General features: G+C 45.9%; 1 protein-coding gene across 1 annotated transcript; it reads right to left on the reverse strand.

Moving 5' to 3' along the window:
• Positions 1-316: 316 nt before the first annotated feature.
• fgf10a (fibroblast growth factor 10a) lies at positions 317-19801 on the reverse strand. The gene is made up of 3 exons (XM_062554367.1): positions 18568-19801; positions 2368-2471; positions 317-1115 (listed from the first exon to the last, which is right to left on the reverse strand). The coding sequence occupies exons 1-3, from the start codon at positions 18971-18973 to the stop codon at positions 906-908; spliced, it is 720 nt and encodes a 239-aa protein (XP_062410351.1). The 5' UTR covers positions 18974-19801; the 3' UTR covers positions 317-905.
• Between the last annotated feature and the right edge of the window lie 1684 nt (positions 19802-21485).

The following is a 21485-nucleotide window of genomic DNA, read 5'->3' on the forward strand; positions in this document are numbered from 1 at the left end:
TAAAGAGAAATATATTTATTTACTTATTCATTTATTTTTAATATTTATGTTTAACCAACAGAGTAGTATTTAAAAAGGAGGAGCATACCGTAAATGATAAAAAATGTCCATTTTATGTTTTTTGCCTTTGTATTTCTTTAAATATTACATAAAATAAATAATTTATTTTCTTAAAAGCAGTCAGGTAAAGAAGTTGAGATATTTTTTTCTTAATACAGTGGCTTTGCTTGTTATGATAAAGGTTGTTAGGGTTCTTGTTTATGCTATGGCGCTAGTTTTACTAACCCACCCCGCCCCCCGCCCCCCTGTGCTGAATTCAGGCCTCTGTCTTGTGTCTAAAGCAAGCGCTTCCAGTCAGTGTTTGTAGAACTAGCTGTCCACTGCATCACAGAGCTGTAGTGTCAGTTGGAAAGGCTTCGTATGAGTTAGTAGAATATAAATAGAAAGTATCTGCAGACCAAACACGCACAAATGCAGGCAGGTGATGCACTCTCTGTCCATGGTCTCTGACTTCATGAAAGCCACAAGACGTCAGAGTTTCCCATCATGATGTTTCTCCTTTTTTTCAAAAAAAAAAAAAAAAAAAAAGATTTTGCTTGTTCCTCATCTTGGTCCAATAGTTTATCCGAACACGCCATTTGGCACAGAAAAAAAAATGTGTCGTCGTTGATTTTTTTTTTCTCCTGTGCCAATAACTTAGTAATAACAAATATATGACATCAATCAAGACTCAACCTGTAAGAGTTCCTGCAGTCTCTTTCACATAGCTCCATCCAACATTTCCCACAAAACAACCAAAAAGAACGTTCAGAACAAGTCTGTCGATATCACTATAATTCTTATGACTGTTGGTGATTCAAAGTCTTTTGTCTCAGTGCAGTTGGGCGTTTTTTTTTTTTCTCTTTTCATGTGGACAGTGACTGGGAGTCCACAGGCATGGGGAGGAAGTGGGTGGCCGTGTTCTTCCTGCGGGTCTTCTTGCCCCGCATGGGCTTGCCGCTCGTGCTCAAGCCCACAAACATGGCCTTCTTCTTGTTCTTCCACACCGACGCATACGTGTTGTACTTGTTCTCCTCGATCCGCTCTGTCCACATGCAGTCCGTACCAAACTCCTTCTGCAGAAAACAAATAAAAAAGAAGAGAGCAAATGTCAAAGAACTAGCCAGTTTACTGCACTTTGTCATTTGAGGTTTGGCCAGTGGCGTCAAACTGAGGCCAGATTCTAGAGATTTGGAAAACGTCTGTCGAATTTCCATGTAGTTTCATATGAGAGTGTGCGATTACGAGGATAAATGCATGGTTGGGTCCAGCTAAATTCTTTTATGACCTAACAGTGTTTGACACACTCTGGATAATATTTTGATGTGGCTCACTCGGTTGAGCATCCGTACGGAGCGGATTATGAGTTTCAGAGAAAAGGAATTTGTTATCACCCTGTCTTAGTTTCAAACCCCGACAGAGAGCCCCAAGAGCACTCGTCACATGAACCATTCCGAAACATCATCTCCTCTGCCAGACTACATATATATTTTTGTCCCATTTCAGGTAACATTTATAGAGGGGTGGGGGTTGAGAGTCAGGGTAAGAAGGCTGGGGGTGGGGGGGGTGGGGGGTAGCAGCACTGGGAACAATGGTGGTGTGGATTGTATTGCCTGCCTTTGAATAGAAGGAAAGTCCATGCAAAAGAAGCATTTCGGGGGAGACCTCTGTGTAAGTAAGAGGGTAGTTTCGGCTTACTTTTGAGAAGATGACAGGACTCTCTCTCTCTCACACACACACTGAGTTTTTTTCCCTCTCTCTCTCTTTTTCTCTTTTTGGCTTTAACTGAGGTAGACTTCTGCTAGGGGCTTATTCAGTGGCAGTGAAGTGGAACTGTCCTCTGAAAAAAAATGCTGCAGGCGTTTTCAAGGGGCTCAGTGACATGAGGAGCCATGCAACTCTACGTCAACATCAAAGTCCCCGTGTGCAGCCAAGGAGCCACCGAACACCCCCCCCCCCCCCCACCACCCTCACTGCGGTCATTTCTTTTCTAAAACTCTTAATCCTAAGAAAATACACATTATAAAATTGTTTCTGCAAATATGGAAATTACTGTGTTTGTTTTTCAGTCCTTGCAGAATAATGACGAATAATGTTAAAAAAGAAAGTGCAGTGTCAGGCTTCCTCTATATGTTAAATTCTGCCTTAGGATCACATTTCTCATGAATACCATTACTGCTTTTTCCATGGGCATTCTACCACACTGTTTATATTTAGGTACATTTGATCACTGTTGACAGACAGATATATAAGAGCTCCTCATTTTATCTCTGTAAGTGCATTTGGGACCTGAAACCAAATGTGAATTCTAAAGAAAAATGCACTTACCGCGCCATACAGATTGCCCCTCTTGTTGAGAGCCAGGTAGTTTGCGCTATGGAGTCCTCGGATTGCCACAATGCCAACCTCCACTGACTTGATTTCAAATATAGCTGTAAAGTAAAATGGAACATATATTTACGTTCAGAAAAGAGGAGGCACAAGGATTACATTTTCTGTTTTGTGATGGTTTGTGACAGTGACCATCAATATACCCCATCACCTGCAGGATTCAAATGCATTGACAATTAATCCCATCACGTGTACTGTAATCCCATCATTTTGTCTTTCAAAAACAAGGTATGTAGTAAGTGGAAAAGAAAAAAGATATATTCTTCAAAGATTAATGAAGTAAAGAGGAAGAGAGAAAAAGAGTTGATATTAAGCAGTGTCTAAATGCCGGAACTGACAGTGGTAGAGCTCACCCACAGTATGTTTAACTTTTTATCATTATTGGATTATTTCCTTCATTATTCTTCATTATTGGAATACTTTTAAAAACATAAATATATATAATATTCCAGCACTAAATCTGTTTTTCCTCAGGCCTAGATGCAGTGGTTTGGTGACAGTGTTTGGAAGTCTGGTTAGTTTACACTGGTCACTGCCAGTTCTCTGCTTCCCCTGTGGTCGCAGAAGATGCTCCCAACTCATAGTGCTTTTGAAATCCCTCGGCGGAGCTCAGTTATTTTACTTGTTGCAGTTGCGCCGTCCCAACATGATCCCTCCTCATACAACCACAAAGCCCAGAGCGGAACGAACGAACAAATGAACACACACACACACACACACACACACACACACACAGTTGGCCAAGTTTATCTCTGAACTGACACACCTAAAGCCCTCTGTGCCACATTTTGACTGAGTTCTGTGTAAACACATGGTCACATGCACAGACTCATGCACACACACATAAATATATATGCATACTTAATACACATAACACATATATTGTATATACACAGAAAGAGATGCACACACAAGTCCACACACACACACACACACACAGTACATGCACACAATGATATTCTTTTCTTTCTTTCTATTGTTTTGATTCTGAAGCAAAATGTCAGCCTAAAGTACCATATCAGCTTGAGGCTGCAGTTCTGCTCAGCCATTACACCATAAGTGATTTGGGTTGTGGTAACCATTATGGTTTCCCCCCTCATAAAGTGAATTACATAAACCCATCAAGGTTATAGGGGATAGGCCAAAAAGCCCAACTGTGCAAGGAAGCGGTTTTCATTGGTTGGGCAGGTAGGGTGATCTGGGGAGCAGCCTGTTCCGAAGCCCGAGTTCAGGGGTCACCAGATGACCTTTGACAAATCCAGGCATTTATCACACCGTGCTGTGATGTAACTGACGCCCTCATACGTTGTGGTGGCACCCAACGCAGTGACCTCTCTGTTGCTTTTCAAGGGTGATTTCATGGTGCTCTGGATTCAGTGGCAGGGACAGGACACACTGGTGAATACTGAATACAGTCTGAGTCTGATAATAACTGACTACACAGCACATAATTTGGTTATCCACTTGCATATGATGTGAATGCTGGGTGCTCTGGTAGTGAATCCACAATCTTTTTTTATAATCATTCCGTATCTAATCTAGACTAATTTAATATTCACATGAAGGTCAATCTTTCTGATCCTGTAACGGGAGCTCTTAGAATAAGCCATGCTGGCCACTGTGAAAATACTATTTACTCAACTCACAGTGAGCCACATTATCAAACTGTGCTTGACATGCTTAAAGGTCAAAATAATTTAGATCTTTTCGCTTGATCTCTAATGGTATCATTGTGCAGTCGGTTTAACCTGTGGGCTGCTGCTGTGTAATCTGCACCTGTGAAGCGGTGACACAAGCGCCGTGAATGCGGCACAACTGGGGGATTAGGCTAGATTTGGGAGCGCTCCCTCTACTCGGAATCAAGTTCCCGGGCATTGAGCAGGAAGGTGTGTGTGTGTATGTGTGTGTGTGTGGTGAGAGGGGTTAGAGTGGGGGTGGAGGTCGTAAGGGAATCTGGTCTGTTCCCCTCTCCCCTCCCTCGCCTCAGGTTCACAGAGCACCAAGAAGGAGAGAGACGGAGGGACGGAGAGGGAAAGAGAGAGGAGGAATGAGGGAAAAGAGGGTTGGAGTGAGGGGCAGAAACTGGATGACCAAATCAGTGGGATTAGAGGAGAATAATCCCTGATCAAAGTGCTGCACCCCAGGGCCCCAGTGCTGGCCTGGCCAGATGATGAGAATACATGTGGATGCTAACACACAAAAACAACAAGGCAGCAAACAGATGCACAGATGTTCATTCAGACAAGCTACACACGCATGGGAAAGCACACACATACGCTCTCACACACCGACACACATACATTTCTTAATCTTACTTGAACAGACACACACATGCACAGATTGCACACGTGTGCATCTCCCTCCAAACAAAAATATTCACCTACTGTACACATGCTTATTGTACACAAATATACACACACGCAACCAACAAACACACCTGTTAAACGGGGCAATGAAACATTGACATTGACAGCCACCTTCTAGCGGATGGCAGGCCTTTGAAGGCAACCATGTCAAAGCAGCCATCTACGCCCTCCTCTGTCAAAGCACCTGTTTTAGACGTTTGCCTTGGCCTGTTTGATGTGGTTCAGCTGAATCAAAACACAGCGATTCTTTATGACCCCCTTGCCAGTCACCTGAACATCAACCCTGTCCGCAGCCGCCCGAGTTGAAAGGCAAGTTTTGCAACAAAAGGATAACATTGGAGAAGCAGAAAGGCAACACTGGGACTCTCTGTGGGATCCTTGCATGTTCAGACCGCAGTAGAAGAGCCTTGTACTACTTTTAGGTTATTTTTTTCTTCTCTTTGTCTGCCTTCTCTCTCTGTTTCCATCTCTCTGTCTGTGTGTGTGTGCGTGAGTGTCTGCTTGCTTTTGGCACAGAGCCAAACCCTTTACTTTTGGTTATTTACTAAAAACTGACTCTAAAGAAATAGTCAAAATGTTTTACGACCCTGTATCTTAAGTGCACAAGCCACAGTTTTCTTTTTCACAAGAAATAAAAAAACTGGGTGCTTACATTCTGGAGACCACATTTTTCAGACATTACCTCGACCCAAACACCTGTATAAGTAACAGGCCTGTGTGCGGTTTTATGTGCCGTATTTACAAAAGCGCACCATGTGGTCATTTAGCAGTCAGCCGCAAATGTAACAGACACCCTGGAGAAGCCTTGAAATGATTGAGATGACTTTATCCCCTTTTTTACCAGAAAGCTGATTAATTCAGAGGTGTATTCCTGGCAGAACAGGTGCATAGCAATGCTTACATGATGAATCATCAAATTTCAATGCCAAGTGCATTCTAGTCTTCTCCTTGCCACCCTCTTTAATGCAAGACGGAAAGAAAAAAAATGTGTGCAAATTTGTTTTGCGGTGCAGCACAATCCTAAAGATTGTCCCTGTTATGTCTCTCTTGTTTCCCTTCCATTCCTTCAATGGCATCTCCGCTTACAGCTGCTAACAGTAAAGGAAGCCAGTCAGACCCATGTGTTCAACCTGCAGCTTTCCCCACTGCTACAGGCACCACATGTGCCCCCCCCCCCCCCCTCTCTCTTTGGGTTAGTATGCAGCAGACCTCATCCCCATGGTGGCTCGGTCTAGACCAGGTCCTTTGGTGGTCCACAGCGGACCGACTCTGTGGTCTGGTATGTGAGCTCAAGCGCACCACTCTCTCTCTCTTTCTCTTTCTCTTTCTTTCTCTGCAGACCTGGCTTCTGCTCCAGGCTCTGTTGGTGGCCCCAGCTCTCTTGGCAGGGTGACAGGGCTCGCGTTATCGCATCTTGTGATAATTACGAAAACCCCGCAGCCTCCTAGCTGGAGCGCGCGGGCTTGCGCCTGCATGGCCTCCGCACAGAGGTCTGAGACGCTTGGAGGTGGGCTGGGAGGGGTAGTAAGGGTGGGGGGCCGAACGAGACCCCTATAGGCCCCCAGGTCCCACATGCGCTCATGTGTTTAGGGAAAGCTGAAACGATATCAGACGGGCGGGCACGCTTGGAGATCTGCTGTGCTTACAAAGGCATTCATCTCATCTTTGGTGTGTTTGGGTGTGTGTGTGTGTGTGAGGGAGGAGGGAGAGAGAGAGAAAGAAAGAGCAGAAAACAACAGCATAGAACAGGAGACCAAAAGACACTAAATATATTGAGAAAATGCAATGGAGTGAAAGAGGAATATAGAGAAATGGCTCAAGAGGGCCAATGAGTCATATCAACCTAAACCCAGAAATGTACCGTTCACCTTTACGGCAACCCACCCCACCCACCCTGGCCCCTAACTGGCCTGTATGGCTAATAGTCCTGGGAACCCTGAGATGTGTAGCCTGTGACAGACATGTCTTTTCAGTTAGGCCCTTACTGCCCCCCCACCCCTGCTCCCCACAGTTCCTGGGCCATAAAGGCAACACAGAGGCTCCATTAAAAGTCGTGATTACCAGTGACCCCGTGTTGCCTCCTGATGACAGTCACTTGCACCTTTGATCTGGCCTCAGCAGGCCCACGGCTCCTAGGGGCTCTGGGCCATCACTGTAGGCTCAACATGGGCCAGGGGGACTAACCACACACACACACACACACACACACACACACACACACTTCACTCCCCCAACCTCTACCTCCCCGCCTAAAGCCTTTCCTGCTCCAATGTGGTAAGGAGTGACTTTTTAGATGAATTTGAGTTCAGGGGGGGTTGAGGGTGAGGCATTGGTGGCGGGGTCTGTGAAAGTGTTTCCGCAGTTTATCTTTGAGTCTTTTGAAGATTTTTTTTCACCTTTTTATGGCAATAGTTCGTTGTTCACTCTGGCAACGGTGTGTGAGAATGAAGCCGGGAGGGGGCCGGGGGGGTTGAAAATGGCACAGGGTGGCTGTAAAATGCCTGTGTTGTTTCAGTAAAAAGAAAAATCTCCAGGCCACACAGCATTTGACTTTGGATCTTAATGATGCATTTTTCGGGGAATGCTGTTCCCAATTGAGCTCTTGATATTTTCATATTGTCTGTGCTGATTCACTGCAGAACTAGCAGAACCAGTCCAAATTCTTTTGATGTTTGCCACAACAATTAATTCCTTTCCCCCCTGTTAAAGGCCTTTAACTGCCCAAGTCTGACCAAAGGGTGAACCCCTGTACAGTTTAAATATATACAGTACAAGTAGTAAAATTAGATATATAAAGCACTTGCAGCTATAGCATTTACAATGATACACGTGGAATGTGAACTAATTTAATCTGCACAATGTAAAGCCTGTCAGACCTGCATTATAATCTCATCATTGTTTCATTATGTGCGAGAGAGAGAGAGAGAAACAAGCAATTTAAGCTGCACAGCATCAAACATTTCGTTGTACAGGCAACTGTTCAATAACAAATAAAAGTCTTGAATCTTGAATCAGAAACACAAGTGTTTTACTAAGAGGAATTTGAAGGCATGTTGGATCTATAGGTTAACCCTGAGGCAGGAAAACTGTAAAAATACTTAATACAATTGTAGACTCAAATTACAGATCACGTTTCCATTTAAGCGTTGTGAAACATCTGTATACTATGGGATGTGCTTCATAAAAACATCTGTGATATGTAGCATGATGTGATGTTGCATACTGCATACCATATGAGTATGGATCAGCAATCCCCCTGCTTTGCATTGACACGTGCCAATTTGTTGAGGGAGAAGTGAGGGAGACTGTCCAAAGCATGCTGTTTCCATCAAAACGGAGCACACATATATCTATCTTTAGTGTCTGCGCCTCTACTGTGTAATATGTTACCTTTCCTTAGATAGCCTACTGGTGTCCATTACATCAGAAATACATTAGAACCATACTGTGAGGCTGCATGTAATTTTGAATCTGGCCATAAAACACACAAGTTTTCTTCAGCGGGAGAATAAAAAAAATGCTGCGTATTAAATTAATAGCCAGCCTTTTTTTCAGCCAAAAGATAGCATTAAATTTCTTTTGGGCAGAATGTCAACATTTTCATGGTTGGGTATTAACTTACCAGCTGAATCATTTTACCACTATTTGTTTTGTCATTGCAGCTTTGGCTTGCGCAAATCTCTGGCGGTTTGAAGAAGAGAGTATCGTTGAACTATAAAGAAAATAAAAAAATCCCTTGTGACTAATTTTCAACATACTCCCTGTGCGGTGTTTAAGAAAGGATAACAGTAACAGTGATATTGCGGTCGCTTTAGATTTAAAACCTGCACTAAAATGTCAGAAAATTGATGCTCCAAAAGGAAAATGTGGTCCTGGAGAAAATCCTTTTATGACATGGTGTGTTAGCGGAATCTTAACAGTCCGAGAGCAAAAGCCACGATGACAGGCTAAACTCATAGCATCAGTAAGTAATCTCCTCATGTAAACAAACTTATACATTTCATCCCTATACCACTTGTGTAAAATTGAGAAGATGCATCCCTTTCCACTCAGAAGTAGTTTCACCATAGCACAACAGCTTTGTTATGCTGTGCCTACATATGACAAAGATTATGACCTCAAGTCAGCAAATCAGCCTGGTTTTGTGTAAAAATCCAAAACATACATGGGCTCACACACACACACACACACACACACACACACACACACACACACACACACACACTCTCTCACACACACAGGCGCACACACACAAACGCAGATACACAGTCATGGCCACACATACACACACACACACACACACACACACACATGTGCTCACACACGTACTCACGCAAATCCACACACACACATTCAATCACACACAAACACACTCACACACATTTGCATTCACACTCGTACACACATGCACACTGTGTCGGTAAACAGACTCCAGCCTTCTCTTAAATGTCAGAGCAGGCACCCATCTGAATGGGCACCGGAGCAAGTCAGTGTGGGAACGTGTTGCATTAGTGGCCTGTAAAGTTACGGTGGAGAGGTGGGGGGGTGTGAGGGGGCTGCAGGATCTGTGACGGATAAGATCCAGGGCTCCTGGTCCCGCCACCAATTGCCTTAGGACAAGCAAGCCCCCTCACCCTCTTCCTCCCCACGCACACACTCACCCAGACTCCCTGCCTCTTGCGCACGCAATGTATAATTAGCCGGCATTCCTGCCTACCTCTTTTAAAACAGGCCGACCAGATGCGTCCCTGGTCAGATCGCTGGTCTCACTTCGCTACCTTTGATGGTTCCATCTGACTTACCTCCTCCTCCCCTTCTCCTCCCAATCCCACCCACCCACCCCCATCCCTTTTCAGCCACCTCCCCCTCCATCTCCCCACACCAACTGCAGCTCCACTCCCCTGCAAAAATCTGGCTTGTGCTGGCACTGGGGGCAGCAAGAGAGATACTGTACTGGATGGTGGTGAAAACTCACCCCTTCTTCTTTTCCACTACAGCCTGCATTTACACTACGTCCCATTAAACAAGATGGATGTCCGGTGTCTGAGAGTGTGTCCGGCACACTTGGAGCAGACAGGGCCTCCTTCATGTTGGCCAGGGGGGATGTGGTGAGGAGTGTGTGATGGTGGGGCCGGCAATGAAGCGTGGGGTCGCCGCGACCAGAGCTTGGGCTGAAGCTCGGACTCACAGGATGCTGAAAGAGGGAATAGAAACTGGGGTGGCCTGTTTTACCCGATGGCCTAAGTGTCATGTGATCGTCTTATTGAGACCAAATGCTCTCATCCCCTTTCCCTCACAACATAATCAGTTGGCTAGTGCCCTGTCTCTGGCACCAGTTTATTGCTCATTCACCAATGCATGGTAGAGACTACAGGCTATGTCACCTTTTGCCCTTTGTCCTTGATGCAAGGTAACCTGGACATTAGTCATCTATAGTATAAACATACCATATATAAACATGGTGCTTCCAGGCTGTCTCGCGCATGTTCTTGGTATGCTTCTCAACGCATGAAGCACCACTTGAAGGCTATTTAGACGGTGCCATGTGCTCTGTGTAGGATAAATCTCTCTTTCTTTCTCTCCTCTCGCTTTCTCTCCCCCTCTCTATTTCTATCCCTCTCTCCTCTTTTATCACTTCATTTATATATCCCTGCAGTGTGTCTGGCAGGCGACAGAGGCCTTAAAATGAAACATCCATGTTTGGATCCAAAAAGGAGACAGCGGTTGGATGGGTGACTGGGATGGGCTCTTTTACGACTCAGTGGACTCCTCCAAGGAGAGCTGATCTGTCTTGGGCCTCTCAACACCTTAAGGCAAAGCACGTCTTCCAAACTTTACAGAAGAACATTATGTGGTCTTGCTTTTATTGTGTTCCCGTATAATTAACAAATTCTGCACCATGACTTCACTAATAATGAAATGAATACACGAGAAGCTACAAGGACTCCACTGGATTCTTGAACCTGGATTCTATACAACAAGGATGGCTAAGATCTGAATATGTCTGCAATAATCAATCTGTGCATGCATGAATGATCACAGACATGAATCCTTCCACTGAAACATAAACCTCAACCTACCTCTCACACATGGATCACATGAAGATTCATGGAAAACATTCAGAGATACTCAGGCATGTACTGTATGTGCATCCTCCCCTGCCCAAAGGCTTCACAGGGCCTCAGGCACTAAGCCCTAAGAGTAGGAAATGTTCTCTGGATGTGTTCTTGGTGTTCTGGAGAGAACAAGAGCCAGTGCTGGACAAAAAGAGTTCATTGACAACGACCACAGTTTACAGAGAGTTCAAAGCCCCGGCTGAGTGACAGAGGAATGAGATGGCCACTCGGTTCAGCGGAGGTATGTCAATGTGGTCCGCTCGATAAATCTGTGTTTTATTCAACCCAACCCATCCAGACAATCCTGCGATTGTGTGATTGACGGATGGGCGACTGTGACGGGCGAAAATCAGAGCTGGGCAATGAGCCCTGGGCTTTCAGCGGCTCAAAGCGAATCGAGATGCATGAGACAGGGGTTTGGGGGGTGGGGTGGGTTAGGGAAGCGACTGTGACTCCGAGCGCGACGCCTCAACTTCCTGCGGCCCTCTCGAGTCTGGTCTAACGGAAACCGCATGGAAAAACACGCTCAACCTTCTTGCACTGCGCATTTGAATTTCTCAAACCGAAAAGCTATATCGGAACATAAGACCGCACAAAGCGAACCCAGTTTCCTATTGGGGTCTTGGAGTTATATAAATATAAAGTTCAGGCGAGTTCAGTTTAGAGGAAATTCAAAGAGGATTCACCACCTCTTGCTCAAGACATGTCAAAGCTTATAAACCAAACAATAACGCCTTTGCCAATCAGGGGGCGGTGCACACACACTCTTTTTCTGCCTCGTGTCTGTTAGCAATCATGGGAACCACGACGATAGTGGGGGGAGACAGTGGTGTTTCTTCCTTGTTCTCCCCATGGCAGAAATGGTCGTCACTGCTAAGTAATGAGGTCAGGGGTTACATATACATCTGGTCCTTCATACTTCTGAGGTGAACTCTTGGCCGAGTAGAAAGAAGGCACTAAGTCGATAAGAAGATGTTGAGTGTCGCTTACCTAATTAGTATCCCCCATGATGAGTGTTTGTCTGTGCATGGATGGAACTTTTGTTGTCCTCTGACTTGCTTTGGCCCTGCTTTTGGCTTGAAAGAAGGTACAGGACTGGGAGAATTTTTGGACCACCTAGATTTAGAAGATAAACCTGAACCTCATACACAGCAAATTCAATCAATCTTGGTCTTCTGTGATCTTCAGACTGCTCAGTCTCATCCACAGGTCGTTGAGATATCTCAGATGGCATCAGATAGATTAAACCACAGCATTGGAGAGAGAGGCCCTGTGACCAGAGATCACCACGAGATGCTCTCTCTGACTCCTTGGTCACTGCGGCCTGGTTTTGATAACTTGAACTGAGAACAAACTGTTTCTTGTCTCTTTGAAGGGGTTGATTTAAAGATGGCCTGCTGGCATGCTGTAAAACTTATTTTACTGGACGTGATGATGTAACACAACAAGAGTTCTATGAAAAAAGGGGGGACGTGGTAGACGCAAACACGATGAGACAGACAGAAAAATGATACAATGCTGTCTGCTTTGTGTTTGATATGTTGTCTAGAGGCACCCCCCCCCCCTCTCCAAAGACCCAAACCATTGAGATCATTCAGACCAAATTACTGCAATACCACCTTGACTAGCAGTTGCCAAAGATAGAAATTACGAGCTGTCAAAATGAATTGTTGAAATACCTGGAGTAAAACCACAGCAACGTCCTTCATATACCACCATCCTCATTGCACACCACCAGGGCTTCATCAAATATGTCCTGCATGTGGTAAGGCATTTTGAAGATGCCTCTCACAGAAAATCTGTGAAGCTATTTATCAGAGTGAGAGAAAGTCTATGAAGATGCTGAGGTCAAATGGAATGAAAAGAAACATTGACACTAACCTTTTGTACATCAACCACTCCCCATAAGTCACTTTTATTGCTTGTGTGGTTGGGATTTCCCACGAGGGCCATAAATGGGCACTATAACCACTGAAAAAGGAAGAGAGCGAGAGGGAGAGAGGGAGAGAGAAAAATAACAGGCACAAGAGAGTGCCATCCATGCAGCTGGGACGGGAGCCGTACTTATAAATTCACACGTTCGGAACACATGGCCTTTCCGTTGCACTGTCGCCAAAGTATGGTGTCAGTCATGTGCCGCTGATTATACACAGTGTGGCCAGAAACTGCCTGAGCCGTCAGTTGTCAGAGGGCAGGAAAAAAAGAAATGTTGTGGTAACTGAATACAAAAAAACCTACAGAATTATTGTTTTTAATTAGCTCGCAATACACGATTTTAATTGCATCTTGTTATGTTGCACTGACGGGTAAAATAAACAGAGGCAACAGTGTCATTACGCCTTTGCAAATGTCATGAGTTTCAGTCCAGAGAGAAATTTACAGTGAAAAACTTGGTTACTGCCCATGGCAGGATCATAGCTTTGACCGGTGTTATTTTAGAATACTAGTGCGTCTACAAATCACAGACTTGCTTTTATAGAGGCAGACGATTGTCAAGTTTGGTCTGTCGAACATCAAACAAGACGACCTAGCCAAGATGTTAGCACTGATTTTCATCTTCTATGCTCTAATGTTTGCTTGCTGAATGGGGCTTGTTTCAAGAAGATGATTGATGAGGTATTTAACATTGCACATTCAGTCCCATCTCTGTAGAACCATAAAAACCAATAGAACAAAATCCTCCCCACTTGAGGATCTTCAGAATGTGCCTGGTAGTTGATCCAGTGATTTCCACCACTGGTTTTCACATCTGCTCTGGCTGGCTCATTGCTTTGCAGTGGTCTACATCTCTGCTACCTGTACCTCTCTAAATGGATAATCAGTGTGATATGCTACTGTTTTCTCTTAGACACTAATCCAATCGTATCTTAACTATCTGACTTCAAGCACTTACGTCTACTATTAAGAGTATCTCAGAAGTAACTCCTGTGGTATTCATATTTATTTCTTGTCCTCTCAGTAACCCATTCCATGTATAAAGGACCAAAAGTGCTCTCCATAAAGTGCACCTATCCCCAAATTGCATTTCACTGCCTATTCATTATCGTTCATCATCCAATAGAGGAGGGATATGACCGTATTGCTGCACTGTCACAGCAACATTCCCCTCTACAAAGTGGACCATGTCTGGGTACACTGGGCAGTGAGTAATGGAGTGCCCCGGCCTTAGATGTACGATGCATGCAAATCTCCTGCCATTATTGAGCCCTCGCAGACTGCCCTCTACATCAGACCCACTTGCCTCTCCTGCAGCTTGACGGGAGCAATTGATTTTGGCTCTGAAACACCTAGCGCTAACAAGGATCATCTGTACCCGTGATTGACCAGCATTAGATTAGGGTGACCCCGAAATGGGGCGGGATGGGGGAGAAATGGCTGTCGGCCTGACTCTCCGTTTGATGTGGGAGCTGCGAAACGGCAAAACTGATTGGGGAGAGGACCTGCGTGCTCCGGGCTTTTTGGTGATCCAACCGGGAGTTGAACCCTCGGCTGCAGTGCCCTCAATCAGAGCTGTCAAGCCGTTAATGATGCTCATTAGGCCCCTTCTCCTCCTGAGCAGCATTTAACTTTCAGCTGCACTTTTAAAAAAAAACTCTCACCGTAAGGATCAAACAGATTCTGACTCATGTTTTCGATTTACGCGCATGTGTTTCGTTTTGTTTTCTTCAAAAATCTGATTTGGTATTTCAATCAATCAAATCAAACACGAAAGGATACAAACAATCCTAAGATACAGGATGGAGTAGACCATGTTCATTTCTTTCTTTTTGTATTTTTTTGAGACTTTCTTTTTCTATCTTATATTCCTTTCTCTTCTTTTTGTTTTTGTGAAAGGCCATGCAGAGCAGAGGTGCACACCACCACCGGTGCCATGCTCATTCAGAGATATCTTAGGGGAGACGAGCTTCCGAGAGAAAGAAAAAACAACAATGTGATACTGAGCAGATGGGTTCTGAAAGGGAATCGAACAATATGGGTAGGATTGGATTTCAAACAGCACATAGGTCTTTTGTGGAAAGAGGGGGAGAGAGGCAAAGAGGGAGAAAGAGAGAGAGAGAGAGGGGAAGGGGGGGGGGGGGGTTTGAAGTGAGCTTCGTCAAAATGTTTAAACAATACCTCTGATTCAGGAATCGCAACATCAAACCGCCAAGCCACCTTGTCACACCAAATCCATCAAATGCACACAAATAGAGCACACATCTGCACACTTGAACGTTGATTTCTCTTGATGTGACTGACCAGGGCGCTAACACTTAAAAGACCAGACACCACTAACACCCCCTTTCCCCCTGCCTCCACCCCCACCCGAATCTAAGCCATCCGGCTTTGAACAGATATCACAGACTCGTTAAAGACCAGACACAGGGTCTTAATTGTCCTTGCGGTTTTGTCCGCGTAGACATTACATGGCTCTTTTAATTAGCACACGCTCTCATCTTCCTCCTCAGACCCCCTGAATGCGTAAACAGTGAGCCCCCGTACACATCGACATCAAAGTGCCAGTCGTCTGCACACTCAAACAGCCTGCAATTTGGAAGGCAGGCGCTCTCCAGCCAAGCTGTATGATCCACCCCCCCACCCCACCACCCCAAGCATAATGACATGGTATTAGGACAGGAGCTGCTGTACAAATTGTAATCCATAAAATGGAAGGAGGGCCCCAATAGTATGTTAACATGGAACATTACACAGTATGAGACGGCCTTTAATTGTAAATCATTTTTGCATAGCGGGGAGATGGGCTTATGTTATGACTCAATGACTTATGACTGAGGTGTTGCTGGGCCTCTGTGGGAGACACTTATGGGTGAAAGGCGACCCAGCGAGCAGTTCGTGGCATTTGAATGGACTGTTCTTAAGTTTTGCTGAAAAGACCAACAGTTCTGAAGTTGAAAAGCAGGCTTGGGAGGAGATATAATGGGAGACTGTGTGAGGCAGCAAACACCTACAGTCCTCTGCCATCTCGTCTGCATAGCTCATTAAGCTTTGGCATCATTCTCAGGACTCCATCACCCGCGTTTATGACTGCACAAATACACAGAAAACACCACAGACACACACACACACACACACACACACACACACCGATGACCTTGCAAAATGTACTGCATACATAGACAAACACGCACACACACATACACTCACAGACACACACACACACACACACACACGTATGTGCACACACACACACACACACACACACACACACACAGCCATACAAACACCAACAACAAACGCAGACATGTGTACATCCACCCACGCATGCACACAAACAAACATACACACTGCTAAACACACATCTCTATGGGGACAGACACAACCAATGAAATGACCAATTCAGTCTATACAGTCAAAACCTCACACCTCTTCAAAAATAATCTGATTAGACCAAGAGTATCTTACTCAGGGCTTTTCATATAGTTTATCCCCCACTGTGAAGGGGATTCACAAGGTGCAGATTGACATGCCAAGTCCTCTCCCTTCACTTAATTCATGATTCCCTTATGGGTTACAGTGTTACTCTGCAAATATCGCTGTTCTGACAGACTCTGGTTCTGTGTGCGCGGCTAAATCGGCATGCATTCTTTTCACACGTTCCCTGTTTTGTTTCGGATGTTGGGGCAGCAAAGAGGCAACTCTCTCAGGCGCCTGCGATCGGGCGTCTGATTTCTCGGCAAATACACAGAGGGCAGCTTATCGTATCATTGTTGCGCCAGGAAAATGCAGGCCCAATCTGTTTCACTCTTTCCTTTTTATTTCCCGCACCTCTTTTTCCTTTTTTTACATTCACCCCAAAAAAATCTTGATGGAACCAAGTACTCCGAGAACACTGCTGCTACCTTGTGGGCGCGAGGTTCTTTCGCAACCGGACAAGCGAACCTGCCCCGACCCAGTACAAATGAGCGGGGAAAGAACAGCAGGGATCTAATCTGTTTTGGAGAGATTACTCATTCACCACTATATGCTGCTCCTCTCTCTCTCTCTCTCACCCTCTTTCTCTCCCTTTCTCTTCACCCCCCCACAGACATTCCAAGGCCCAAGCCACACTTAAGATGTTTAAAGTGGATGCAGCCGGCATGTGCATTCCCCCCCCCTCTGATACTTGCGGTGCATCAGGCGGGAACATTATTGCCAGTACGGCCTGTGCCTTCAGGTCACTGTGGGAGCTAATGACAACCGCATTATATTCACATGTGGTAAGTCACTGGCAAGGACCCCAAACATGATGGTGAGGGGGGCTGGTACAGGATGGCGGGTGGGGTGATGGTGGTTAGGTTGGGGGTTGCTTTTCCACCTCTGAAGTTGAGTCATGTTGCGCAGTACAGAAAAAAGGGAACAAACTAACTTACACTGTTACACGTTTGGACACACATCATGCCTCAACATACTAACATGGGAATTGTGGGCAGATGAGCCGTTTGAAATTGCCTGTAATGCTTAGTTCATCTCCTGTCGCTACACTGTGCTTCAGTCACACTGTACTAATTTGTGATTTGCAAACAATTTGTTGCCATTAATATGCACTGTTTAATTGCCAGATGCCTGTACTGTGCGTTCACGAGGGAGGGAGAGAGGGAGAGGGAGAGGGAAAGGAGGCTAATTGAAATACCTACAGCCATGTCTCGCTCAGCCCAGTGTCTGAGTCTCTGCGTCTGAAACGCTGCCCTGTGCACATGGACCCCATATGTCAAAAGCCTTTTTTATTAGGGCAATGTGCGCCCAACACACACTCATGGAAAGGCACGTGGGGGTGGGGGGGATTGACAACGCGGCGAGAGTGTGGTAGCCAGGTGCTGAGCAGAGCAAGCGAGAAGGGGTGGGGTGGGATTGGGGTGTTAGTGGACAGTTACCAATAAGAGAGAAAAAAGGTACCCAGGGAAGGGTTGAGTTTAAAATTAAATGACAGTGCAGGGAGAAGGGAGATATTGTTTACATGTGGTGTGAGACTGAAGCAAGCAGGAACTTATGTGTGTGTCTCTCTCTCTCTCTCTGTTTGTGTGTGTGTGTGTGTGCTTGTGTGTATGCGGATATATGTTTCATTCTCTGGCACAAACCAAGAATTCGTTCACTGAAGTACTTGACATAGCTCAAGGCTGAAGTGATAATGGTTTAAAGTAAGCATCGCAGCTCAGTGATAACAATAACCATGGCATTTTTTCCCATCCGAGAGAAACTCCTTTTTGTTTGTTTGAGAGAAGAGGGCTCCTCTGGTAATATTTAATTGGTTCCAGCAGAATTGCTCCGAATGAGAACTTTGCTCAGAAACTTTAAGCACAAACATGCCGCGGTGCTTGGCTGTCCAAGGGCCCTGCACTGCACACGCAAAGCAACTCCTAACAGTCCGCCTAGTGCCCACTATAATACCAGGTAAGGTTCTTATTATCTGTGGATGTTTGGGAGTCAAAATGGAAAAGTAAAAGGAAGAAAAAAATCAAAGGAAATTGGAGGGAAAGCAGTGCCCATTCTAGTGGGAAAAAAATACTTTTTTTCCCTCCTGCCTCTATAGAACCCACGTGTGGGAGTGGGTGAAAGTACACCGCAATCAGTTATGATACATGTACATGAAAATAAGAAAAGGGAGAGAGAGAGGAGGAAAAAGAGTCAGATGGGTGGGGGGGAGAGAGTGAAGACATAAAAAATCAACTTTTACTCACTGAACGGGTCCATGTTATTCTTGGTGCCATTGACCTTCCCGTTTTTATCAATCCTGAGAAAGAACTTCTGGAAGGAGAAGAGCTTCCTCTTGCGGACGTCCCCCTGCAGATGGTCGTAGCTGCGCACATGCCGGCCCACCACCGCCGTCGCAGAGGACGCGCCGCTGCTGTTGTGGTTGTCGGGGCTCCGGGGCGAGCGCGTGGACCTGTGGCCATCGTGGCAGGAGGCGGCAGGCAGTGCGCTCAGGGCAAGGACGAGCAGCAGCAGCAGCAGGACGCAGGAGGACGAGGAGGAGGATGGGGAAGATGAGGATGACGACGACGAAGACGAAGATGAAGATGAGAAGAGGCAGGACAGCGGACCAGAGCAGGCGACGGCACCTTTAGTCACTTTCCATCTGCACATTGTACTGGAGCGTGGACGAGGACTGGGAAGAGCCTCACAGAAAGGACCATGCTGGAGAGCTGGATGGGAGAAAGGTGGAGGTGGCGGTGGCCGCGGCAGCGGAGAGGGGAGACTGCGGCCGGCGGAGGCTTCGCTTGGGACGGACGTCGCGGCGGATGAAGCAGACCCGGTGGCGGCGGCTTGTTACGCTGGCTCTGAAGTTGAAGTGGGTTCCCCTCGTGTCCGAAAGGAATGTGTCAACATCCATAACGTGGGGGCGCCTCCGATGGTGAGGGGGGGTGGGGGGTACCGTCACCTCTCACCCTGCTTGCTTACTCCTGTCCCCCCTCCAAAGAGTTGTTCTTGCTCACTCGTCTCTCTTGTGTAAAATCCACACGGGAACTTTTTTGCACCTCTCTGATGATGAAGTGGTGGTAAATGGGGAATAGAGGAAGAAATGAAACACGAGGTAAAAAATGTCCTAAAACAAATATTTTCTGAACAGACAACAAAAAGGAGAAAATCAAAAAAGTCAAACAAGACCAAATCTGTTCTAAATGAAAAACTTAAGACAATCCAGAGTTTGTGAACGAGGGAGAAGAAGAAAAAGAAAAAAAAAGATCCTTGCTCTGCTCTTGCTTTTTACAGCGGGCTCTCTCTCTGAAGTATCTGTAACTGAGCCACTGCGCCTCTCCGTGCGTCTTTCTCTAACTCCCTCTCTCTCCGCTCTCCTTCTGTCCCTCTGGGAGTGTACCTCTCTCTCTCTCACTCACTACCCTCCCTCTCTCTCTATCTCTGGCGGTGCGTCCCAGGCTGTGTGTGTGCGCGCGTGTGTACAGCCGATCTCTGTCCCCGTCGGTCTGTAAACTGACTGAGCCGTGCCACTCTTCTCACCTTATTTATCCCGCGCTGGCCCCCAGATGTAATCTCCCTCGCTAATAGGCAGTCTATGAAAACCAGTCAGTCGCCTTTGATGGTCTAACATGTGCGTGTGCGTGTCTCTCTCTCTCTCTCTCTCTCTCTCTCTCTCTCTCTCTCTCTGAGTGTGTGTGTTTTGTTTGCTTGTGTGTGTCAGAATGAAGGGGTGGGGGTATAGAGAGGGGCATTTCTCTCTCTCTCTGCCTCTCTCACTCCCTTTCCCCTAGCACCCGTCTCTCTCTCTTTCTCTCTCTCTCTCTCTCTCTTTCTCTCTCTTTGAGCCCCTCCTACCAGTGTAAGTTCCATTCAGGCTGTATGCCTGTAGAGTGCTTTCCTCCACAGAACAGGTCTCCTGTCCACCTCTCTCTGTATTTCCCTTTCTCTCCCTCCCTCCCACCCTTACTCTCTCCCTCCCTCTCAGACTCTGTCTCTGACTCTGTCTGTCTCTCTCTCTTTCCCTCTCTTCCTCCCGCTCTCTCTGTTCTCTCTGGCCTCCTCTGCTGCCCTATTCCTTCTTGGCATGTGAGTTCTTATCTAAGACACCTGGAGCTGATTGCTGTTTATTTCCTCACTTGCACTGAGTCTTCCCTTGTACTTTTATCCTTTTGTTCTTGGTGCTTTTGAAGAAGTTGTTGTCTCTCTGGTGATCTTGTTTGTGTGTGTGTGTGTGTGTGTGTTTGTGTGTTTCAAATCTGTATGTACTTGAGGGCATTTTCCATCAGAACAATAACAAAAACATGATATACTGTATGTCAGAATATCCATTAGAGTATGGGAGAAGCACTCAAAAGTCATCCCCCCTTTTAAAAAGAAACATAAATCTACTGCTTCACTAGAAAGACCAAGTAAGACGGAGAGAGAAAGAGGGGGAGAGAAGGAGGAGAGCAGGCGTGTGTGAGGGGCTGAGAAAACGAGAGAAAGCTCCCTGTCGTGTCAGAGAAGCTCTTCCACCGGTAGAGTCTGGAGCATGGGTCTGTTGTGTTTGTTGTTTAATTTCCTTTTCACATTGTCAGACAAAACCATATCTCCGGTCCTTTCCATTCTCCTGCCTACCTATCGAGCAGCTCCTGTTTTCAGTGGTTTCAACATGGCCAAGCTCTGCCACTTGCCAAGGAAATGTCATCCATAACATGCTCCGAGCAGTCTCCCACTTGCAGCTCTCCGGCTCAAAGGCTGAAGAACGTAAAGTATGCTATGAAAATTGTCATGGGATCGCCAAATGCATTTGTTTTCCTCATCTGACCACAGAATTCCCTAAAGCAGAGAGAAAGTGATGCTGACTAAACAAGCAAAACATTTGCCGATTGAATTACGACATCTTGCATAAGATTATTGAGTTCACTCAACTCATTGAGCGCTCTCAAATGTTTTCCTCTCGTTTCACTGTCTCCTGTTGACTAGCTCCTCATTTATAACAGAACAGCAACCCACGGTTTCTTCTAATGGCACAACATTGTTACCTGCACTACGCTGACTAGTCAGTCTCGTGCGTCACTGTGGTCCTCTGGAATCTTTATCATTCTCAGAAGGGAACAGAACCTGAAAGAGGCACAAGACACATGAACCCATGAAGAGTGGGGCGGGGTGTGTGTATGTGCGTGTGTGTGTGTGTGTG

This window comes from Sardina pilchardus, chromosome 14 (assembly GCF_963854185.1).
Source record: "Sardina pilchardus chromosome 14, fSarPil1.1, whole genome shotgun sequence".
Lineage (NCBI taxonomy): Eukaryota > Metazoa > Chordata > Actinopteri > Clupeiformes > Clupeidae > Sardina > Sardina pilchardus.